At 50.4% G+C, this 18,820-nt stretch overlaps 1 protein-coding gene across 1 annotated transcript in view; it reads left to right on the plus strand.

Moving 5' to 3' along the window:
• BOP1 (BOP1 ribosomal biogenesis factor) overlaps positions 1-1,839 on the plus strand; it is a 73,918-nt gene extending 72,079 nt beyond the window's left edge. The window contains exon 13 of the mRNA XM_086966445.1: positions 1,443-1,839. Coding sequence (XP_086822571.1) covers positions 1,443-1,596 — 154 coding nt within the window. The 3' untranslated portion in view covers positions 1,597-1,839. The remainder of the gene's footprint in view (positions 1-1,442) is intronic.
• Positions 1,840-18,820: the final 16,981 nt, after the last annotated feature.

The following is an 18,820-nucleotide window of genomic DNA, read 5'->3' on the forward strand; positions in this document are numbered from 1 at the left end:
GTGGCGTAACAACTTAAGCGGACGAATTTGAAGCTGGGGTACCAGATTGGAGCCTCTGTGTCGGCTCAACATCCCGTGATTCAGGGCAAATCACGTAATCTCCCCATGCCTAAAAATGATTCTGTCCGTCTCTAATGCAACTGGTGCTCATGTAAAGCTCTCTAATACCTTTATGTCTAATTCACGCTATATATAAACTCAAGAAAAGAAAAAAAGATGCCCGGTCGGTTCAGTTTTCTGTCAATGATACTCAGATTTGCATTTGATTCTGCCATGGTGCTCTACCTTGGTGAGATCCAAACTTGGTTGAACTGAAACTTTCTTAAGCTGAATTGCATCAAAGCAGAGTTGTTCATTTTTGGCTCTAAAGTGGACCCTCGCTGTTTTCTCAAAAGCCGCCTAACATTTTTAAAATTAACTATAGCTGGCTGAATAAGTCAATAGCTTGGGAGTTGTGCTTAATGTTGAGACATTCGTCAGACCGTTTGTTAATGCTCTATTAAAGTATTGCTGTCAGGTAAGCAAACCAGACCCATAAAACTTTATAAATAAATCTATTCCTCTCCTGTCACAAGAAAAACAAGTCATTGCAGTAGGTGCAGCTATTGTTTCTTGCCTGGACTTCTGCCTCCTGCCTTACTGTGGCCTACCTGCATCTCACCAGCCAGACCCCAGTGGCTTCTGAATGCTTCTCATTGGGCTATAACAGGCTTGGGTGAAAAGAGCCGTGTTCACCAGCACACGCAACGCTCCACTGGCTCCCTGTTTGAGAGCATGTTTCAGGGTTCTGTGCATTACTTTCAGATGTCTATTGCAGCAAGACCCAGCTTAACCACGTGATAAGGTCATACTGAATCAACCAGCTCGCAATTTGTGCAGTGACGTCTCACTATTCGGTCACCTTCCTCACGGTGAACGCTCTTTCTTTCGCTGTGCAATTCCCCACTTAGTTGTATTTACAACCATCTGATACCAAACTCTCCATCTCCCTGACTGACCAGCTTTAGGGGAAAGTGAAAGACTTGACTGTTTCAGGAGTCCACTTTGTAAGCACTAGGGCCCCTGGGGGTAGTGTGCACTGTACAGGCATCGTTGGGCAGTTAAACAGGTTGTTTTAGAAGTATTCACTGACCGCTCGACAACCAACCAGTGCTGATGTCTGTGCTCACTCCTCCTTTACTCACCGCTCGACAGCCAGCTAGAGCTACTCACTCCTGACCCTTGCACTCTTTGATGGGACAGGCGAGCTGCAATGACAAGATTCCACCATCGCTATGTGTCTGTGGAAGCACATACCAGAAAAAGCGGATTTGTCACCTATCCACATCCGCATATCAAAGATAAAAAGAGAAAAAATATTTTGCTGCCTACTTATGTTGTTAATGCATAGAACAGCACACTGCACATGTATAATGCTCTTCTCGTTCTGTCTTGTCTTGCAGTGACCTGCTCCAGAACCCACTCATCGTTCCTGTGAAGGTATTGAAGGGGCACGAGATCACGCGTGACCTGGGGGTTCTCGACGTAACCTTTCATCCCACCCAGCCCTGGCTCTTCTCTTCGGGTGCTGATGCAACTATCCGGCTCTTCACCTGATCCTGTGGCCAGTGATGTGATCCCCCCCCATACCCTGCTCCCAGAGAGGGGTGCGGCGCCTCAAATATATGTTGATCCTGAGATGTGGGACTTTTGTAACCGGATCATCACCAAGAGCTGAGATTGTGGTTTGGGGCACTATGTGCCCGATTTCCCGCTGGATCCACACTTTCAAGCAGAACAATCTTTGTAAACCTGGACTCTCACTTTATATTTTTTAATAAAACTCTGTTTTTCGTGAAATCTTATTTATTTCAACTTCACGTAAAAGTGTGTTTTGCTTTCCTGGGTAGCTTTTTCTGGGAAAGGGATATTTCATCTTTATTTCTGGATTTCTCGTGGTCCACCTGTGTTTCCTCTAAGCCCTCTCTTCTTTCCACATCTTCATCCTGTAGGCCCCAGTGCTTCTAGTATTCTCTTTTTTTCTGAACACATTCTAGCAATCTATCCTACATGAACTCTCTCATTTCCATAAGGCCTCTTTCTTTCCACTTCTCCCACACTTATAAGTCAACGGTTATCAGTGTTCTCGGTTTCCTTCAATGCAGCTGTTCTTCCAGCTCTCACCTCTATGCACCCCATGGCTCTCTCTTACAAGATCTTTCTGTTTCCAACTCTGCCACCAGCGTGGCCTCTATCTCCTCTAAAACGGCTTTCTTTTGTGAGAACCCTTCTAACAGGTCTCTCTCCAACAAACTCTTTCTTTCCATTTCTGTCCTACAACTTTGTTCTTCTCCCTGCTTCCTGTCTGTTCCCAGGTCCTCTAAAGTCTGCCCCGTGGCTGATGACAGACTTAGTGAAACGTGTAAGAGTTCGGCAAAGTATTTAAGGTGCATTGAAATACCAAGGGCCTCCATTTTAGGCGATGATTTTCAAGGGGGTAACTGGGTGGAAGAGTCACGACTTAGCCTTGGAGAGTAGTGTGGGGGTATAGCACCTAATTCGGGGATCACAAGTGTCACAATAAATTATCTGAGCAATGTTCTTTTTAGGGAAAGGGGTACAACTAGTTAAATTAAGTAGACCTATACAGTAGCTATAAGAAGTTGTACAGCATACAGTTACTTGGGATTTTTCGCAAGACCATCCCAGCACCTTGTGTGCCAGGTGGATGAGAGATACTTGCAGGGAATCCGTTTCAGTTCTATAAATTTAAACTAGGGTCAGCCAAGCACACTGCCTGGCCCCTACTTGTGCCTGTAAGGATGTTTGTAGTCTTCTGAAAGTGCAGGGTCTCCAGGAGAGGGTTAAAAGACTCTGCGCTGTTCGGGACCCGACTGTTCTGTAGAGATGGGAGAACCATGGCAGTGGCACATAGTCTCTCAGTGAACTAAGGTGGGCACATGTTTTGTCCTTTAGTCTTTGAGTTTGCGCTCTTGTGCTGAGAGGGTAATGTAGTTGCACTGCAAACCACTTTAAAGGGTTTCACAAAGGAAATAAGAAATTGGTAAACACCATCAGGATGAAACACACTCAACCTGGATTCATATTCCTTCATGCAATTCAAATCACACCACTTTCTGGAAGAATCAAATTGAGGGTAACATATGGTGTCGCATTGTTTTCGTTCTTCTAATCTCAAAAGTTACCCCAAACGCATTGTATATTTTATTCACCTGCAAAGCTTTAGCATCCGACACTGCGACAGGATATTAGGCAAAGTAAGGAGACCAGCTTCATAGAAGGTTTTTTTCAGGTCCAAATATCTATTACCAGGCCAAGAGGAAAACCTACTTGGCACTAAATTTAAATCCCATCTGGTCTCGTACTTAGGCTCGTGGGGGCGGTCTCCTCAACCTGATATTCTTCTGAACTCTACAGATCAGAAATAAAATTCCCAGGCTCCTGCCCTCGACTAGATTGTGTCCTGCAGAAACTGCAGACCTGTAGCAGTTTATCGTCCTGTAGGTAAGGTCCCTATCAAATTGTTCCACCAGTAAATTCACTGCCTCAAGAATAGGAGCCACCATGGGATCCAAATCCCTTTCCAAGCACCAATGTGCCCACGTTTTCCTTATTCCTTTATACCTATAGCATGTTCCTGGAGCCCAGGACTCCTCTGGGGAGTTCTTCAGCTCTTCCCGAAAGGTCTGACCATTCTCTAGATCTCCTGATATTCGCCAAACAAGAATGCTGACAGTCCCTGTCAGAACCAGAGGATGTTCCCCAAGTCTCAATAGACCCTCTAGGACCCTCTAGGACAGGAAGTAAAAAAGGGAATGTCGCAAGCTAGCTCCAATGTCATTTGAAACCCCACGTGTGATACCCAAAAGGGAGTTAACCATACATGAGAGCATCTCTCCTTCCTCACCTTCTGAATTCTCTGAATCATCACGAATGGTGGGAATGCATAAGCACTCGTCCCCTTCCAGGTGTGAAGGAAGGCAATCACTGCTAGAGCACCAGGGTCTGCCATCCAACTGTAGTACCTCTTCAGTTCAAATATCAGTCAACTCTCAAAGAGGACTTAATCTAGTGCGCCTCGATCTGATACAGTTTTGTGTAATAGGCCTGCTCAATTTTCAGTTGCTGAAATCCCTTAAAAGCTTTGAAATCTAGTACGCAGACATATTTGCCTTTCCAGGTGAATACTCTGCCTTCAAGCTTATTTTGTGCTCCAAGCAAAACATCCCGAGTTTCTTGGCTCAGTCTCACAGTCCTGAAGATCTCTTCCCTCCTAAGCGATTTATATTTGCTACGACAGAAACATTGTCCAACATTAACAAATCTGCTCTGCATTGCGAACAAAGTTTGAAACTCATAAGGCGTAGAGCCCTGCAGTCAACTCCAAATAATATATATGATGCGATTTCTCAGTGTGCAACCACAATACCCTAGTGTCCAGTGCACCCAAGCATGCAGCCCAAGCGTGCAAAAACTCTTCCAACTCCAGAATGAATTCTGGGGAGCATCCAAAAGATCGTCCTGCCATTCCAGGCGTCCAAATTCTACAGCCACCAATTCAACTCCCCCTTGGCTTCCTGATCTACAGTTACCTCTTCTCCTTATCACAGTCCTGCCCGAAGAGCTTTCACTTTTATCCTCTGCAAACAACAGTAATATAAGGGTCCTGAAAAGATTGCCTGGATGGTAGAAGACAGAAGACCCAAAAGTCTGCTAGTTCCCTAAGAGTTAGACTCCTGTTTCAGTATATACTTTATCGCTTTTTGAATTGTTTGGTCGTCTTTAAAGGGCAGAAGTAAAACCACATTTACTGTGTCTTTTTTTGAAGCTGAAGAACTCCAGAGACCTGGAGGGGGTAAGAATAGACTTCTCCCTGTTTATTATGAAACATTAAACTCTCTAGGAGGAACATAACCATATCCAAGTCCTTCATAATCTGTGTTTGGCATTGGGACATGATGAGAATTTATTCCAAATAGACATCCATACGAATACCTTGCTCCCTGAGGTAGGCAGCTACAGCTCTCATTGCGTTGGTAAAGCACCATAGTGCCAACAAGAGACCAAGGGAAGTGTTCAGAATTGGTAAAAGTGTCAGATGAACCGAAGATAGCGCTGACACTCCGTGGCCATTGGAAGTAGGCATCTTTCAGGTTGAGTTTTACCAGCCAATCTTTCTCACAACATATCCCTTAAGAGATGGATTCCTTCCATCTTAAAATGCTTGTATACAAGGAACCTGCTCAGATCTCGTAGGACCAGGCCTTCATCCCTGGTCTTTCTTTTCCACAAGGAAGGGTATACTTACAAAAATCCTGTGGTCTAAGGTAACGTCTATGTTGATACCCTTCTGCAACATACATATTACTTCTTCCAGCACCACTATCTGCTTATCTGTGGTGAGATCTGTTGGGGCAACAGTTTGGAAGGATTTCATCAGGAAATCTATCTTGAAACCCTGGATGGACTCTAGCATCCAAGCATCCTCTCTAATTGCTTCCTAGACCTCTGTACAAAGTCGGAGGCGACCTCCCACTCTTTTCTGGAAAGAAGAAGGTGAAATCATTGTACTCAACCTGGTAACTGCCTGATGGTGGCACGCTGTGCGCTGGGTCATTGCCCAGCACTTTCCTTCAATCTCTACTCAATGCATCATTGCCCGGGGACAGAGGAGCTGAGGATCTCGGTGAACTTGGGGGCTGCCAGCACAGACCCAGCACGGCCCCAGGGTTTGCCAACACACGTTCTGTGGGCACGGGGTAACCAGAAGCACTTGGGGGCAGCCTCGGTGGTCTGGGTCCCACAAAGGGAAAACAGTGCAGCATTCAGCCTGCTCCGAAGAAGGAACTGATAACAGGTGCAGGGCTGAATACACCTGCAGGAGTGCTGGTGTTACCCCAGGATGATCATAAAACCAACCGCTAACAAACCAAGTGTAAGCAAAACAGTATAGTAGGGTATCATAAATTGGACACTGCCGCAGACATACATAAACATGATCTAAATCATTTAAAAATAAAATAGTACAAGTATATCTACCACAAAGGAAAATGAAGGTACTTCTCTGCGAGGAGCAGCATTTAAAAGAGGCAGGTCTGATAGACTACTAGCTGCAAATTCCTTAACGTTAGAATTATCCCCAGGCGTGAGACTGGATCCGGTAACTTTTTTGCCACAGCATCCCTGCGCGCTGGGGGCCGGCAAACATCACGTGACTCGGCCCAGGCGTTGTCTGCGCACGTGACATCAGCGAGGGGACATAAGACCCGCCCTGGCGCGCCTACAATAGTTTTTTCCTTTTCCGCGTGCAACGTGGATCCGGTCCATGCTATGGGCCTGTTTCGGGCCCTTTTTTCTCCATTCTTTTGGTGGAACAGTGTGCAAATGCCTTCTGGCATCAAAACTTGTAAGTTTTGTGGGCGTCTTGTGTCGGCGACGGACCAGCACCTCATGGTGTTCAAGTACATTTCTTTGGTTAGTGTTCTGTTCACTCTACATTTTTCAGCACTTAATACAACTGTGGTAGCTGAAAATGAAATGTTAGTACAAGAAACGCTTTTGCAGTCAGGCTGGTGTGACGCATTCTAATGGTTGTACATAGTAAATCTAGGTTTCAATTCCTGTCCGGTATTCTCGGTGGTCATCTGTTTGGGCCATCACTGTAGGAAATTGGGTTGTTCGTTGGGCAGAGTGTGAAGCCTGCACAAATAGGTCCGCAATTATTCCGTCACTGGGAACCAAGCACAGTCTTGTATCGCTTAACACTCTCTCATGGTAGAGAAGCAGAACAGTCAAAGGCCTACTCGGGGCAGGTGGTGTGGGCTAGGACTCCTGCACGCAAGGGGGAAGGGGGGGCGGTACAGCGTGACTCCGCCATGACGTTGTTCGCAGGCGTGACGTCATGGAGGTCACATAAGCCCCACCCCGGCGCGCTGACATCAGTTTTTTCCTTTTCTGCGCATTTGTGCTCTGGGCCTGTTTAGGCCTTTCCCTTCGCTATTGCGTAGTTATTTGTGGGAACAGTGTGCAGATGCCTTCGGACTTTAAAAAGTGTTAGTCTTGTGGACGCCTGATGTCGGCGCAGACCCTCACCTCATTTGTATGTGGTGGTTGGGGGATGATCACGGCTCCACTGACTGCGAGGCGTGCCAACGGTTAAAGCCGAAGTCGCGGCGGGAGCGCCGGATGAAACTTCTCTCGGCTTGCATGTCCAGGTCTGCTTCGTCCCCTCAATCAGCTTCTGCGGAAGGTTTTTGAAGCCGCTGTCATCATAGTCTCCCTCATCCCTCTCCTGTGCAGTAAGAGCGTCGCTCCCCTGTCGGTAAGTGTTGCAGTTTGTCCCCGATGGCTGGTTTCCGGTCTGTTGGGATGTGGGCTCTCCGCGGGTGATGCGGCCCTGGGTATCGTCCTCCTATCCACCGTTTCCCGGTGAGAGGGTGTTGAGAGCCCAAATGGCAAAATATGTGGCGGCTTTGCAGGCCTCGCTGGTTCCTCCTTCTCCTTCCCCTCCTGGGACGTCAGCGGATCCCTTGTGCCGGTGGCTCCGGCCCCGGCGCCGACTGGTTCGGATCCAGGCTTGGAGGATGTGGTGCTGTTGAGGTGCGGCCCTTCGGGAGTCCCTCCTTCGGACCACAGTGCCCTGGTTTCGCCGCAAACTCCTACAGGAGTCCCTGTGGTGTCACAGGAGGTCGCCGGGACTCGGGTCGCATCCCCAAGCCCCTCTCTGCCCCTTTGACAAGGTGATCCTGTCTAAGGCTGAGGTGATGTCGCTACGGCGCCGGCAGCTGCTGGCCCTGGCAGCGCCACAGGGGTCGGCGGACCCCCTTCACCCCATCATGGGTCAGGGCTGGCGGGGTCTATCGTCCCTCCCCGGGCCCCTCTTGTCCCTCTACGCACATGCGGCCGCCTGGTCGGAGGTCGAGTTAGCCTTGACGGCGCCACAGGGATCGGCAGACCCCTCTCATCCCTTTGTGGGTCAAGTCTGGCGGGGGTCTCCCTGTCACTCCCCGGGTCCCCCTCGTCCCTCCGCACAGGCGGTTGCCTCGCCAGAGATTGAGTCGGTCTTGGCGCCACCATGGGGGTCGGCGGGCCCTCCTCACCAACTAATGGTGGGGGGCTCCTTCCTGCTCTCCGGGTGCCTCTCGTCCCTTCACGCAGGTGGCTGCCTCGTTGGAGGTCGAGCATGCTCCATTTCAGTGCCGCCCCCTACCCTCTCCGGCCCGCCCCGTTCTCCGGTGCTGTGTGATGTGGCAGAGGCCTGTCCGGCGTCTCGGGTGGCGCTGGACGACGACGACGCCCTGCTCCAGGTTATGGATTCTACCGCACCGGACAGGCGTCGGGTCGTGGATTTGTCTTGTTTTTTAAGTAAACAAGGGGGACCCACTTAATGGCTTTGGACCATGGGTATCGGCTATTTCAAAAGAACAAAGGTCCTAAGCTTAGAACAATTTTTAGAAAGTTAGATAACATATGGACCACAATCGGACACCATGTACAGTTCTTCTTATACCCAGCCGGGCAAAGAGTTTATTTTAGGAATGTTTGACAGGAAGTCAATTCAAATCTTTCAATATTATATCAAACATAATAGTGTTTGAAGTAAGGCACAAGCCTGTGCCGTACTCATCAGAATAGAGAAAAGTATGTGAAAAGGGGTGCAGAGGAAAGAATAGTTTACATCAGGCAAAGGAAGAGTTGAGCAAAAGAATGGTACTGCTTTAGGATTTAAATTGGCAGTATTCCCTTTAGTAGAACATACAACAGTAAATCACAATAAATAACAATGTATGTCTACATAAGTGTCGACGGCGTTTCGATCCTATGCTCTAAGATAAAAGGATCATCATCAGGACTTAATATATGCCTGGAATAACATAGAACAATCAAGCCTGTAAGGAAAAACAGGAGAAAACAGAGAGACAAAAATATTTTTTAGAGAACGCTACTCTGTATTTTAGCACAGATATGGACAAGGAGTCAACTTAGTCACACACTACTTGGCATGCAATTTCGAAATCGCAGTGCGGTGAAGGGTGTTGTCTTTGATGACGGCGACCAGAACAATGCGCAGTGGCTGGGATGTGCCTATTTTGTAAAAGATAGTCATTTCTGTGGGAGTGAGGAGATGACATCTTGTGATTAAATGAGCTACTGGAATGACGGATTCATCACAGATCAGTGAGACATTAGTGGAGGAGTGCAGGTCTTAAAATAATTTGACGTGAGATGAACTAGATTAAAACATCGCCGACGTACCCAGAGGTGGATTTGAAGAAGCGCTTTCAGTTAATGTTGTGCCTCGAGGTTGCGGTACATTGCGGTTCAAGAGGCTGTGAAATAATGGTAATTATTAGCAATTCGGTAATGCCCAAACTGGTGCTCGTTAACTGCCGAGTATCAAGCTGCGACTCTTTTTTTTTTTTTTTTTTGGTTCAAGACATTTATTGAGCATTGTCAGGATTACACAGCGTCTCGCCAACAACCCGGAGGCCGGCCGCTATCAGTGCATACATAAATACAAATCATTGTCGACATGTACGTGTGCTCAAAAAGAAACAATTCTGCCAACAGTCCCATCGAAGTGACAAGTGCCGCGTCTTCACAGCTAAACAAATGAGTCTCGTTTTTAAAAAAAAATTTCATAACCATTAACATGTGCAGTGTCTATACAAACTCAGGAATGATGGGGGGGGGGGGCACACGGGCATCCAGGCGGGCATATCTAATCTCGGTAGGCACGGGGCTGTCAGAGTGGCAGAGTCATGAGACCATAAAAGAGGGAAGGCTGAGCCATAGTATCGGAAGCAGCGGGTTGACAGGCATCCGGGGACGTCGCTAAGGATGGGGTTCCCCCCACAGGGTCCTGAACGGGGGGGGGGAGGGGGCTGGGAGGGGAACAGAGAGGGGGGGGAGGGGAAAGGGGGGGCTGTATCGCTAGTCCAAAATAGCATCATCCAAGGATCATTACTTTCCAACTGCAATTGCTGTCAGTCATGGGCGGTAAAAAGGGGGGGGGGGGAAGGGAGGAGGCAGCAAACACATCAAGCTATATCTAGCAGGCCAGGTGCTACATTACAAGACCAAGACACATCATCGACGGAACTCCACCGCCCACCTTCAATTGCTGTCATCCTCGGGCGGATCAGTTATCAAATAACATTGTAGTGGGGCCCATATATCAGTAGGCCTAGAAGCCGGCGGTAATAGTTCAGAATAGGTATGCAATTGTTCCTGGCAGTACACCATATCACTCAACCAATCCTTGAACTTGGGCGCTCTTCCCCGCCCCCATCTACAGGCCACCCTGCGTTTAGCCAGAAGCATAGCCAGTGCCACATATTTGCGGTGAGACGCTTGTAGAGGTGCAACATACCCCAGAAGGGCCACCAATGGGGATGGATCCACCGTCATGTGTATCATTTTGGAGAGGGCCTGAAATACCTGAGTCCAGTATCTATTCACTTCAGGACATCCCCATGCAAGGTGAAGGAAATCAGCCCCCGGGGCCCCACACCTGTCGCAAGCATCTGTAGGCCTAAGCTGGAATCTGTGTAGACGCGCCGGAGTGTGGTACAGCCTGTGCAGAAATTTATAGTGGATTATCCTATAACGGCTGTTAGAGGATATGCGCTCAGTTTGCTGTAGGCAAAATTCCCATTGTGTGTCCGTGAGAGTCAAGGTTAGATCCCGTTCCCATTTCTGCCTAGCGGGCAGAGCAGTGTATGTCATGTTGGCTCGTATAGATTTATAGAGTGCAGACACTAGTTTAATAGGATGGTCGTGAAGCAGCATGTTATGTAAGGGAGGTAGCACCGGGGGCTCGCAGGGGAAATCAGGGGTGATAGCTTGCAGACCGTGTCTGAGCCTGACATAATAAAACAAGTCCAGAGGTGTTGGGTGGATGCCTTCATATAAATGTTCCCTAGTTCGGAAGACGCCATCTAGGTATAAGTCTCCCCACGTAGTGACACTAATCTTTTTCAATAGTTTTTGAAAGCCAGCCTCCTGTAGGAGCGGCATCTGTGGGTGATAGGCCAGCGGCAGTGTCGGTGCGTATAGGAAGTGCAAGTCCAGCTTAGACACAATAGAGTGCCACGCCGTCACCGTGCTCGACACAGTGGAAGGGGTCTTGTCCCTACCTTCAACCTGGGAGTAGAGCGCACCTTCAATAGGGATCGGGTGTGCCAACCAGTGTTCAGCCGCCAGTTGAGGCATATATCTTTGCTGGCGCACCCAAAAGTAAGCATAGTGGGCCTGAGCAGCCCGGTAATAGAGCTCAAAGTCAGGGATGCCAAATCCCCCTTGTGAGAATGGCCGGACAAGGATCTCCCATTTGAATCTGGGCGTTTTACCACCCCACACCAGTCGGAGCAATTCTGAACGTAGCAGACGAAAAAAATAGGATCCGGGGTGGTACGGAATATTCATGAATAAATACAAAAGTTGAGGGAGTATGACCATTTTGACTAATGAGGCACGTCCCGCCATGGAAAGAGGGAGCGTGATCCACCTAGATATATTGTCGCTCATCTTGTCCATCACAGTGCCATAGTTCGCACGCATCAGTTCTTCTCTACTCTTTTCCACATGTATACCTAGGTACTTAAAATCCCCTGTGCTCCAGGCAAGTGGGAATTCCAGCGGGAATTGAACTGTCGAGGCAGTAAGGGGGAAGATACATGACTTCTTCCAGTTGATTTGAACCCCCGAGAGAGCACCAAACCGAATGAATTCACGGAGTATGGGATGTAAGTTATCGCTTGGGTGGCGAACATAGAGGGTGATATCATCAGCATACATAGAGACGAGTAACTGTCTCTGAAAGCAGCGTAGTGCCCTGTCCTGATGATGGTGTCGCATTTAGCCGCCAGAGGTTCAGTGGCTATGGCAAACAGAAGGGGGGACAGGGGGCATCCCTGTCTTGTCCCCCTGGTGATCGGGAATTCCGACGACAATTTCCCATTGATGAGTACTCTGGCAGTTGGACGCATTTAAAGTAACTTAATCCAGGAAATAAAGAGAGGCGGGAAACCCATTCGCTCCAGAACTTTAAACACATAGTCCCATTCGAGCGAGTCAAACGCCTTGGTGGCGTCTAAAAAGATGGCTGCCATTGGGAGGTCCTCATGGACGGAGTTGTATACCGAGAAAAAGGTCCGGAGATTATGTGATGTTGCCCTTCCAGGGACAAATCCGGCCTGATCCGGAAGGATAAGAGCCGGCAGGAGGAGGCTGATGAGTGTCGCAATCAGTTTCGCGAGGATTTTAACGTCGCAGTTCAATAGGGACAACGGTCTGTAAGAGTCGCAGCACGAGGCGGGTTTTCCAGGTTTAAGCAGCGATGTAATGAGGGCAACTCTCATGGAAGCTGGGAGATGGCCCACCTCCAGTGCGTCTTCAAAAACTTCCTGCAAAACCGGTGCCATGAAGTCAATAAACGTTTTGTAGAATTCTATAGGTATGCCATCTAAACCGGTGGCCTTACCCGATTTCATGCCCATGATAGCTTCCCTGACCTCATCCAATTCGAAAGGGGCGTTCAAGAAGGACCTCTGCGCGTCGCTCAACCAACCTAAGGAGACATTTGCCAGGTAGTCATCCAATGTGAGTTCACCATGTCTGCTAGTGGAGTAAAGTACACCATAATGCCGCAAAAATTCGTTAAGGATGTGGGCGGTGTCTCTAAGTATCAGCCCCTCCGCCGTCTCAAGTTCCAATATTATCGTCGGCGACCGCATTAATTTGACCGTCGCTGCTAGAGCCTTCCCAGGCCTCTCACCCTCACCATATCGCCTGGCCACCCAGTATTTGTTCCTAAACTTCACCTCGCGAGCAGCCTCTTCAGAGAATTCCGACAATTTGTCGCGAATGGTAGCGAGGGTTATAGTGTCAGGATTTGCCCTAAGGCGGCATTCTGCACTGCGTAAGTCAGCCTCTATACTGCGTAATCGTGTCATTATGCTCTTGAGCACTCCCGAGCCCTTCGATATACATAAGCCTCGGAGTGTGGCCTTAAAGGCATCCCATATGGTCTCAACGTCTTGGACAGAATCTTTATTGCGCTTGAAGAAATCTAGGCATTCGTCACGGAGTTCCTCTTGGAACGTCGCGTCCAATAACATAGTGGGCTGCATGCGCCACGCCGTCACCGGGGGGCCAAGCTCAGAACCAGTCAACGTGATCAAAACGGGGGAGTGATCGGAGTACGTCCTGGGGAGATGTGACGCATGTATAAGCGCTGTAAATAGTTGTGAAGTTAAGAGGAAATAGTCAAGTCTCGCCCACGACTTAGCCTGCGCTGTAAAGTGTGTACCCTCCTCCCTAGTCCCGCAGTGTGACCGCCAGGCGTCAATGAGATTGTTACCAGCAATAGTCGCTCTAAGGACTTCGCGCCCATTAGTATAATGGTGTGGGGCGGGGTGTGATCTATCCAGGGGGGGTGCAGGGTCACGTTAAAATCTCCTCCCCATATGATGTGTTGTGGGCCCGTCTCAACCACGGCCAACCATAGAGAGGTAAAGAATTGTGGGTCATCCGTGTTGGGCCCATATCAACAGACAAGTGTTACTGACATGTGCCCTAGTCTACCCCATAGCAAACAATACCTCCCCTGGGGATCCACCCTGGAGCCAGCCCGCCGAAAGGGTGTGGATTTCTTAATTAGAATGGCCGTGCCTCGTGCATATGAGTAGTAGTTAGCAAATATCGAGTGAGAAGCCCACCTACTCCCAAAGGCTTGTGATTTGTGGGGCGCAAAATGCGTTTCCTGTAGGAAAGCAATGTGAACATTATGACGATCAAGGTAGCCCAATATTTGTCTCCTCTACCTATAATCTCCCAGCTCTCTCACATTCCAAGAAATCACAGTTAGGCGTGTGTCAGTCATGTAATCATGTAATACAATAACTGCAGGATGAAAGCATGGAAGGCGACCAGTCCATCCCTAGCACCAATCAGATCAACATCCAGTCTGATTACCCCATCGTCCTCAAGCAAGAACAAAGAATGGAACAGAAAAGAATCGCCCCTAACCCCTCCGCCACACCCCCGCCATACGTAACGTGCAGCATACCCATCCCGCCCCGCATCCCCATGTCATAATCAAGGAGCCCTCCAGAGGGCAAATATGTGAGTACAGAACACAACATGCACATGTCAAAACTTGAAACCCAACAGAAGTCCCAGCAGACCCCTCCCCCCATTCCCCCCCTGACTACTCCAGCAACCGGACCCAGCTGGAACAAGCATTTGCAATGCAATGGTCTCGGCATCATTAAAGGTAGAGCTATTGGCATTGCTCATGACATTTTTTTTCTTTAAATCAAAAATAAAACTCTGCCCTCACCACTCTGCACTCACCACTCTGCACTCACCACTCACCACTCACCACTCACCACTCACCACTCTGCACTCACCACTCACCACTCACCACTCACCACTCTGCACTCACCACTCACCACTCTGCACTCACCACTCACCACTCTGCACTCACCACTCTGCACTCACCACTCACCACTCTGCACTCACCACTCACCACTCTGCACTCACCACCACTCACCACTCTGCACTCACCACTCACCACTCTGCACTCACCACCACTCTGCACTCACCACCACTCTGCACTCACCACCACTCTGCACTCACCACCACTCTGCACTCACCACCACTCTGCACTCACCACCACTCTGCAGTCACCACCACTCTGCACTCACCACCACTCTGCACTCACCACCACTCTGCACTCACCACCACTCTGCACTCACCACCACTCTGCACTCACCACCACTCTGCACTCACCACCACTCTGCACTCACCACCACTCTGCACTCACCACCACTCTGCACTCACCACCACTCTGCACTCACCACCACTCTGCACTCACCACCACTCTGCCCTCACCACTCTGCCCTCACCACTCTGCACTCACCACTCTGCCCTCACCACTCTGCACTCACCACCACTCTGCACTCACCACCACTCTGCACTCACCACCACTCTGCACTCACCACCACTCTGCACTCACCACCACTCTGCACTCACCACCACTCTGCACTCACCACTCTGCCCTCACCACCATTCTGCACTCACCACTCTGCATTCACCACTCACCACTCTGCACTCACCACTCACCACTCTGCACTCACCACCACTCTGCACTCACCACTCACCACTCTGCACTCACCACTCTGCACTCACCACTCTGCACTCACCACCACTCTGCCCTCACCACTCTGCCCTCACCACTCTGCCCTCACCACTCTGCCCTCACCACTCTGCCCTCACCACTCTGCACTCACCACTCTGCACTCACCACTCTGCACTCACCACCACTCTGCACTCACCACCACTCTGCACTCACCACCACTCTGCCCTCACCACTCTGCCCTCACCACTCTGCCCTCACCACTCTGCCCTCACCACTCTGCCCTCACCACTCTGCACTCACCACCACTCTGCACTCACCACCACTCTGCACTCACCACCACTCTGCACTCACCACCACTCTGCACTCACCACCACTCTGCACTCACCACCACTCTGCACTCACCACCACTCTGCCCTCACCACCACTCTGCCCTCACCACTCTGCCCTCACCACTCTGCCCTCACCACTCTGCCCTCACCACTCTGCCCTCACCACTCTGCCCTCACCACTCTGCACTCTGCACTCACCACTCTGCACTCACCACTCACCACTCTGCACTCACCACTCACCACTCTGCACTCACCACTCTGCACTCACCACTCTGCACTCACCACTCACCACTCTGCACTCACCACTCTGCACTCACCACTCACCACTCTGCACTCACCACTCACCACTCTGCACTCACCACCACTCTGCACCCACCACCACTCTGCACCCACCACCACTCTGCACTCACCACCACTCTGCACTCACCACCACTCTGCACTCACCACCACTCTGCACTCACCACCACTCTGCACTCACCACCACTCTGCACTCACCACTCTGCACTCACCACTCTGCACTCACCACTCTGCACTCACCACTCTGCACTCACCACTCTGCACTCACCACTCTGCCCTCACCACTCTGCACTCACCACTCTGCACTCACCACTCTGCACCACTCACCACTCTGCACCACTCACTACTCTGCACTCGCCACTCTGCACTCGCCACTCTGCACTCGCCACTCTGCATTCGCCACTCTGCACTCGCCACTCTGCACTCACCACTCTGCACTCACCACTCTGCACCACTCACCACTCTGCACCACTCACCACTCTGCAGAACTCACCACTCTGAACTCACCACTCTGAACTCGCCACTCTGAACTCGCCACTCTGAACTCGCCACTCTGAACTCACCACTCTGAACTCACCACTCTGAACTCACCACTCTGAACTCACCACTCTGAACTCACCACTCTGAACTCACCACTCTGAACTCACCACTCTGAACTCACCACTCTGAACTCACCACTCTGAACTCACCACTCTGAACTCACCACTCTGAACTCACCACTCTGCACTCACCACTCTGCACTCACCACCACTCTGCACTCACCACCACTCTGCACTCATCACCACTCTGCCCTCACCACTCTGCCCTCACCACTCTGCCCTCACCACCACTCTGCACTCACCGCCACTCTGCACTCACCACCACTCTGCCCTCACCACTCTGCACTCACCACTCTGCCCTCACCACTCTGCCCTCACCACTCTGCCCTCACCACTCTGCCCTCACCACTCTGCCCTCACCACTCTGCACTCACCACTCTGCACTCACCACTCTGCACTCACCACCACCAAGCATTGACAAACCCAATACCTTATGTAGACGAGACCTATTGGCTTTTCCAATGCTTGTTTTTAACTCTGTGGTCGCGTCCTTCTGAATATGTTTGAATATAAACGTTCACATTCTATCGCACGTTGGCTTGAGGGCTGTTGGAATTCACTGTATGCTTTAATCCAAAATGTTGATGCGGGTTCAACGAGAGAGAGACAGAATTTGGCAGTACGGCAAGCTATTTTCTTGCATGAGTTCAATCAATGGGTGATGTAAACAAAGCGTCTTTCATCAGTGTCCATTTTGAGAACTAACAGCGAATCCCTGGAACGTTGCCTGTGTTGTATTTGTGTTGTGCAAAAGGGGATGATTGCATACTCAACCATTCATAATTTAAACATGTAAATTGTTGGCAGATGAAACACGGGTGCATACACCTGCTGAGCTTTGCTTAGCAAGGAGTTATGGTAACTTTGTTCTTAGAATGAAGCAGGAGCAGGATGCTCCGGGCAGAATTGTAAGCATTAATTTAAATCCTGTTTAAACACCGTTAGGTGAGGGCTTGGAAAACCTATTAATCAGCTATTGAATACAATTGCATTTATGGTATTTATTGCATTTCATTGAACTCGCGGCCGCCCCGGAAGGCAGGCACGGTCGCCTGTTACGGGGGCGGGGCCACGTTCACACCGGAAGAGGAGGCAGGCGGAGTCGTAGCGTCTCGCGGCCCGGGGCTCCTGTGAGCGGTATAGAGCCCCGGGGCCGCGCCAGCAGGAGGTTGGGCGCCGCGTGCTGAGGTAAGGTAAGTTCTGGAGCGCGATTGGTGCACTTGTGTGTGTGTGTATGCTCGTGTGTGTGTGTGTATGTATGTGCGCGACGGTGACGGCGGGGGAGGGGGAGGGGGAGGGGGGGTCTGGAGCGCGATTGGTGCACTTGTGTGTGTGTATGCTCGTGTGTGTGTGTGTATGTATGTGCGCGACGGTGACGGCGGGGGAGGGGGAGGGGGGGGGCCTCGGTGCACTTGTGTGTGTGCGCGCGCGTGTGTATGAGTCAGGGGTGGTGTCTCTGTATGTATGTATGTGCGTGCGTGCATGGGCGCGTGTGTGTGTGTATGCGCATGCGTGTGTGGTGCTTGCGCTTCCCAGGAGACAGCGCCTGGCCACAGCGCGCGTTCCAGTTACAAATCGCCTGGAAGGATGCGCGTGGCCAGGACTGTCTCCTGGGAATGATAGTCGCTGACAAAAGATCTTGGCGGAGACGCGCTTCCGCGCGTTGACGCCGAGACCTAAAAAGGACAGGCAGTTCTCAATATGTAACCTTGCACAGCAAAGCGTCCCAGAACATCCAAAGGAAGGTCCATATCTCCCAGTACTAGCCCGTTCCGCCCAATCGTCAGTCCACCCCCCCCACCCACTGAAGCCACCCCAACTTGCCAGCATCCCATTCCCACCCCCCTCCCGAACACCAAAACAGTGCTAAATAGCAACCAACAAACAAGCAACCACGTGAGTGTCATTGGGGAACACCCTGTTGGGGTCATCAGAGGTGCACGGTCCATCACCCCCAGCCATCCCACTCCGTGTTTGTCCACCCTCGGGGTCACCCTCGGAGCAGAGAGGGATGAAGGGGGTAGGGCCTGGCATACATTACCACCTGCAGTCCAACACCCGTCCATGGCATCCGCAGCCATCTCCGAGCAGGATGAGTTCCCCCTACCATCGAGGGGAGTGAAGATTAACCAACCAGTTGCAGGAGGATGAACTGAAGAGAGCCAGCCGCCACTTATTCGGGACCAGATGCATTTAAGTCTTCAGCGTCCGCAGTCCGCTTGGGTCTTTTGGGCAGGGTCTTAAGGTAATCTTCGACCTGTTGTGGAGTAAGAAAAAAGTGCTGTGTACCCTGATGAGTGACTCGTAACTTGGCCGGGTACAGGAGAGCATAGTCAATGTTCAAATCACGAAGCTTCCTTTTAACAGCAAGAAATTTCCGTCGCTGTTCTTGTACCACCGGGGTAAAGTCAGGGTATATCGAGAAGGGCACGCCATCATATGTAAGGTTC

The sequence above is a fragment of the Lissotriton vulgaris genome, chromosome 4_1 (assembly GCF_964263255.1).
Source record: "Lissotriton vulgaris chromosome 4_1, aLisVul1.2, whole genome shotgun sequence".
Taxonomy (NCBI): Eukaryota; Metazoa; Chordata; class Amphibia; order Caudata; family Salamandridae; genus Lissotriton; species Lissotriton vulgaris.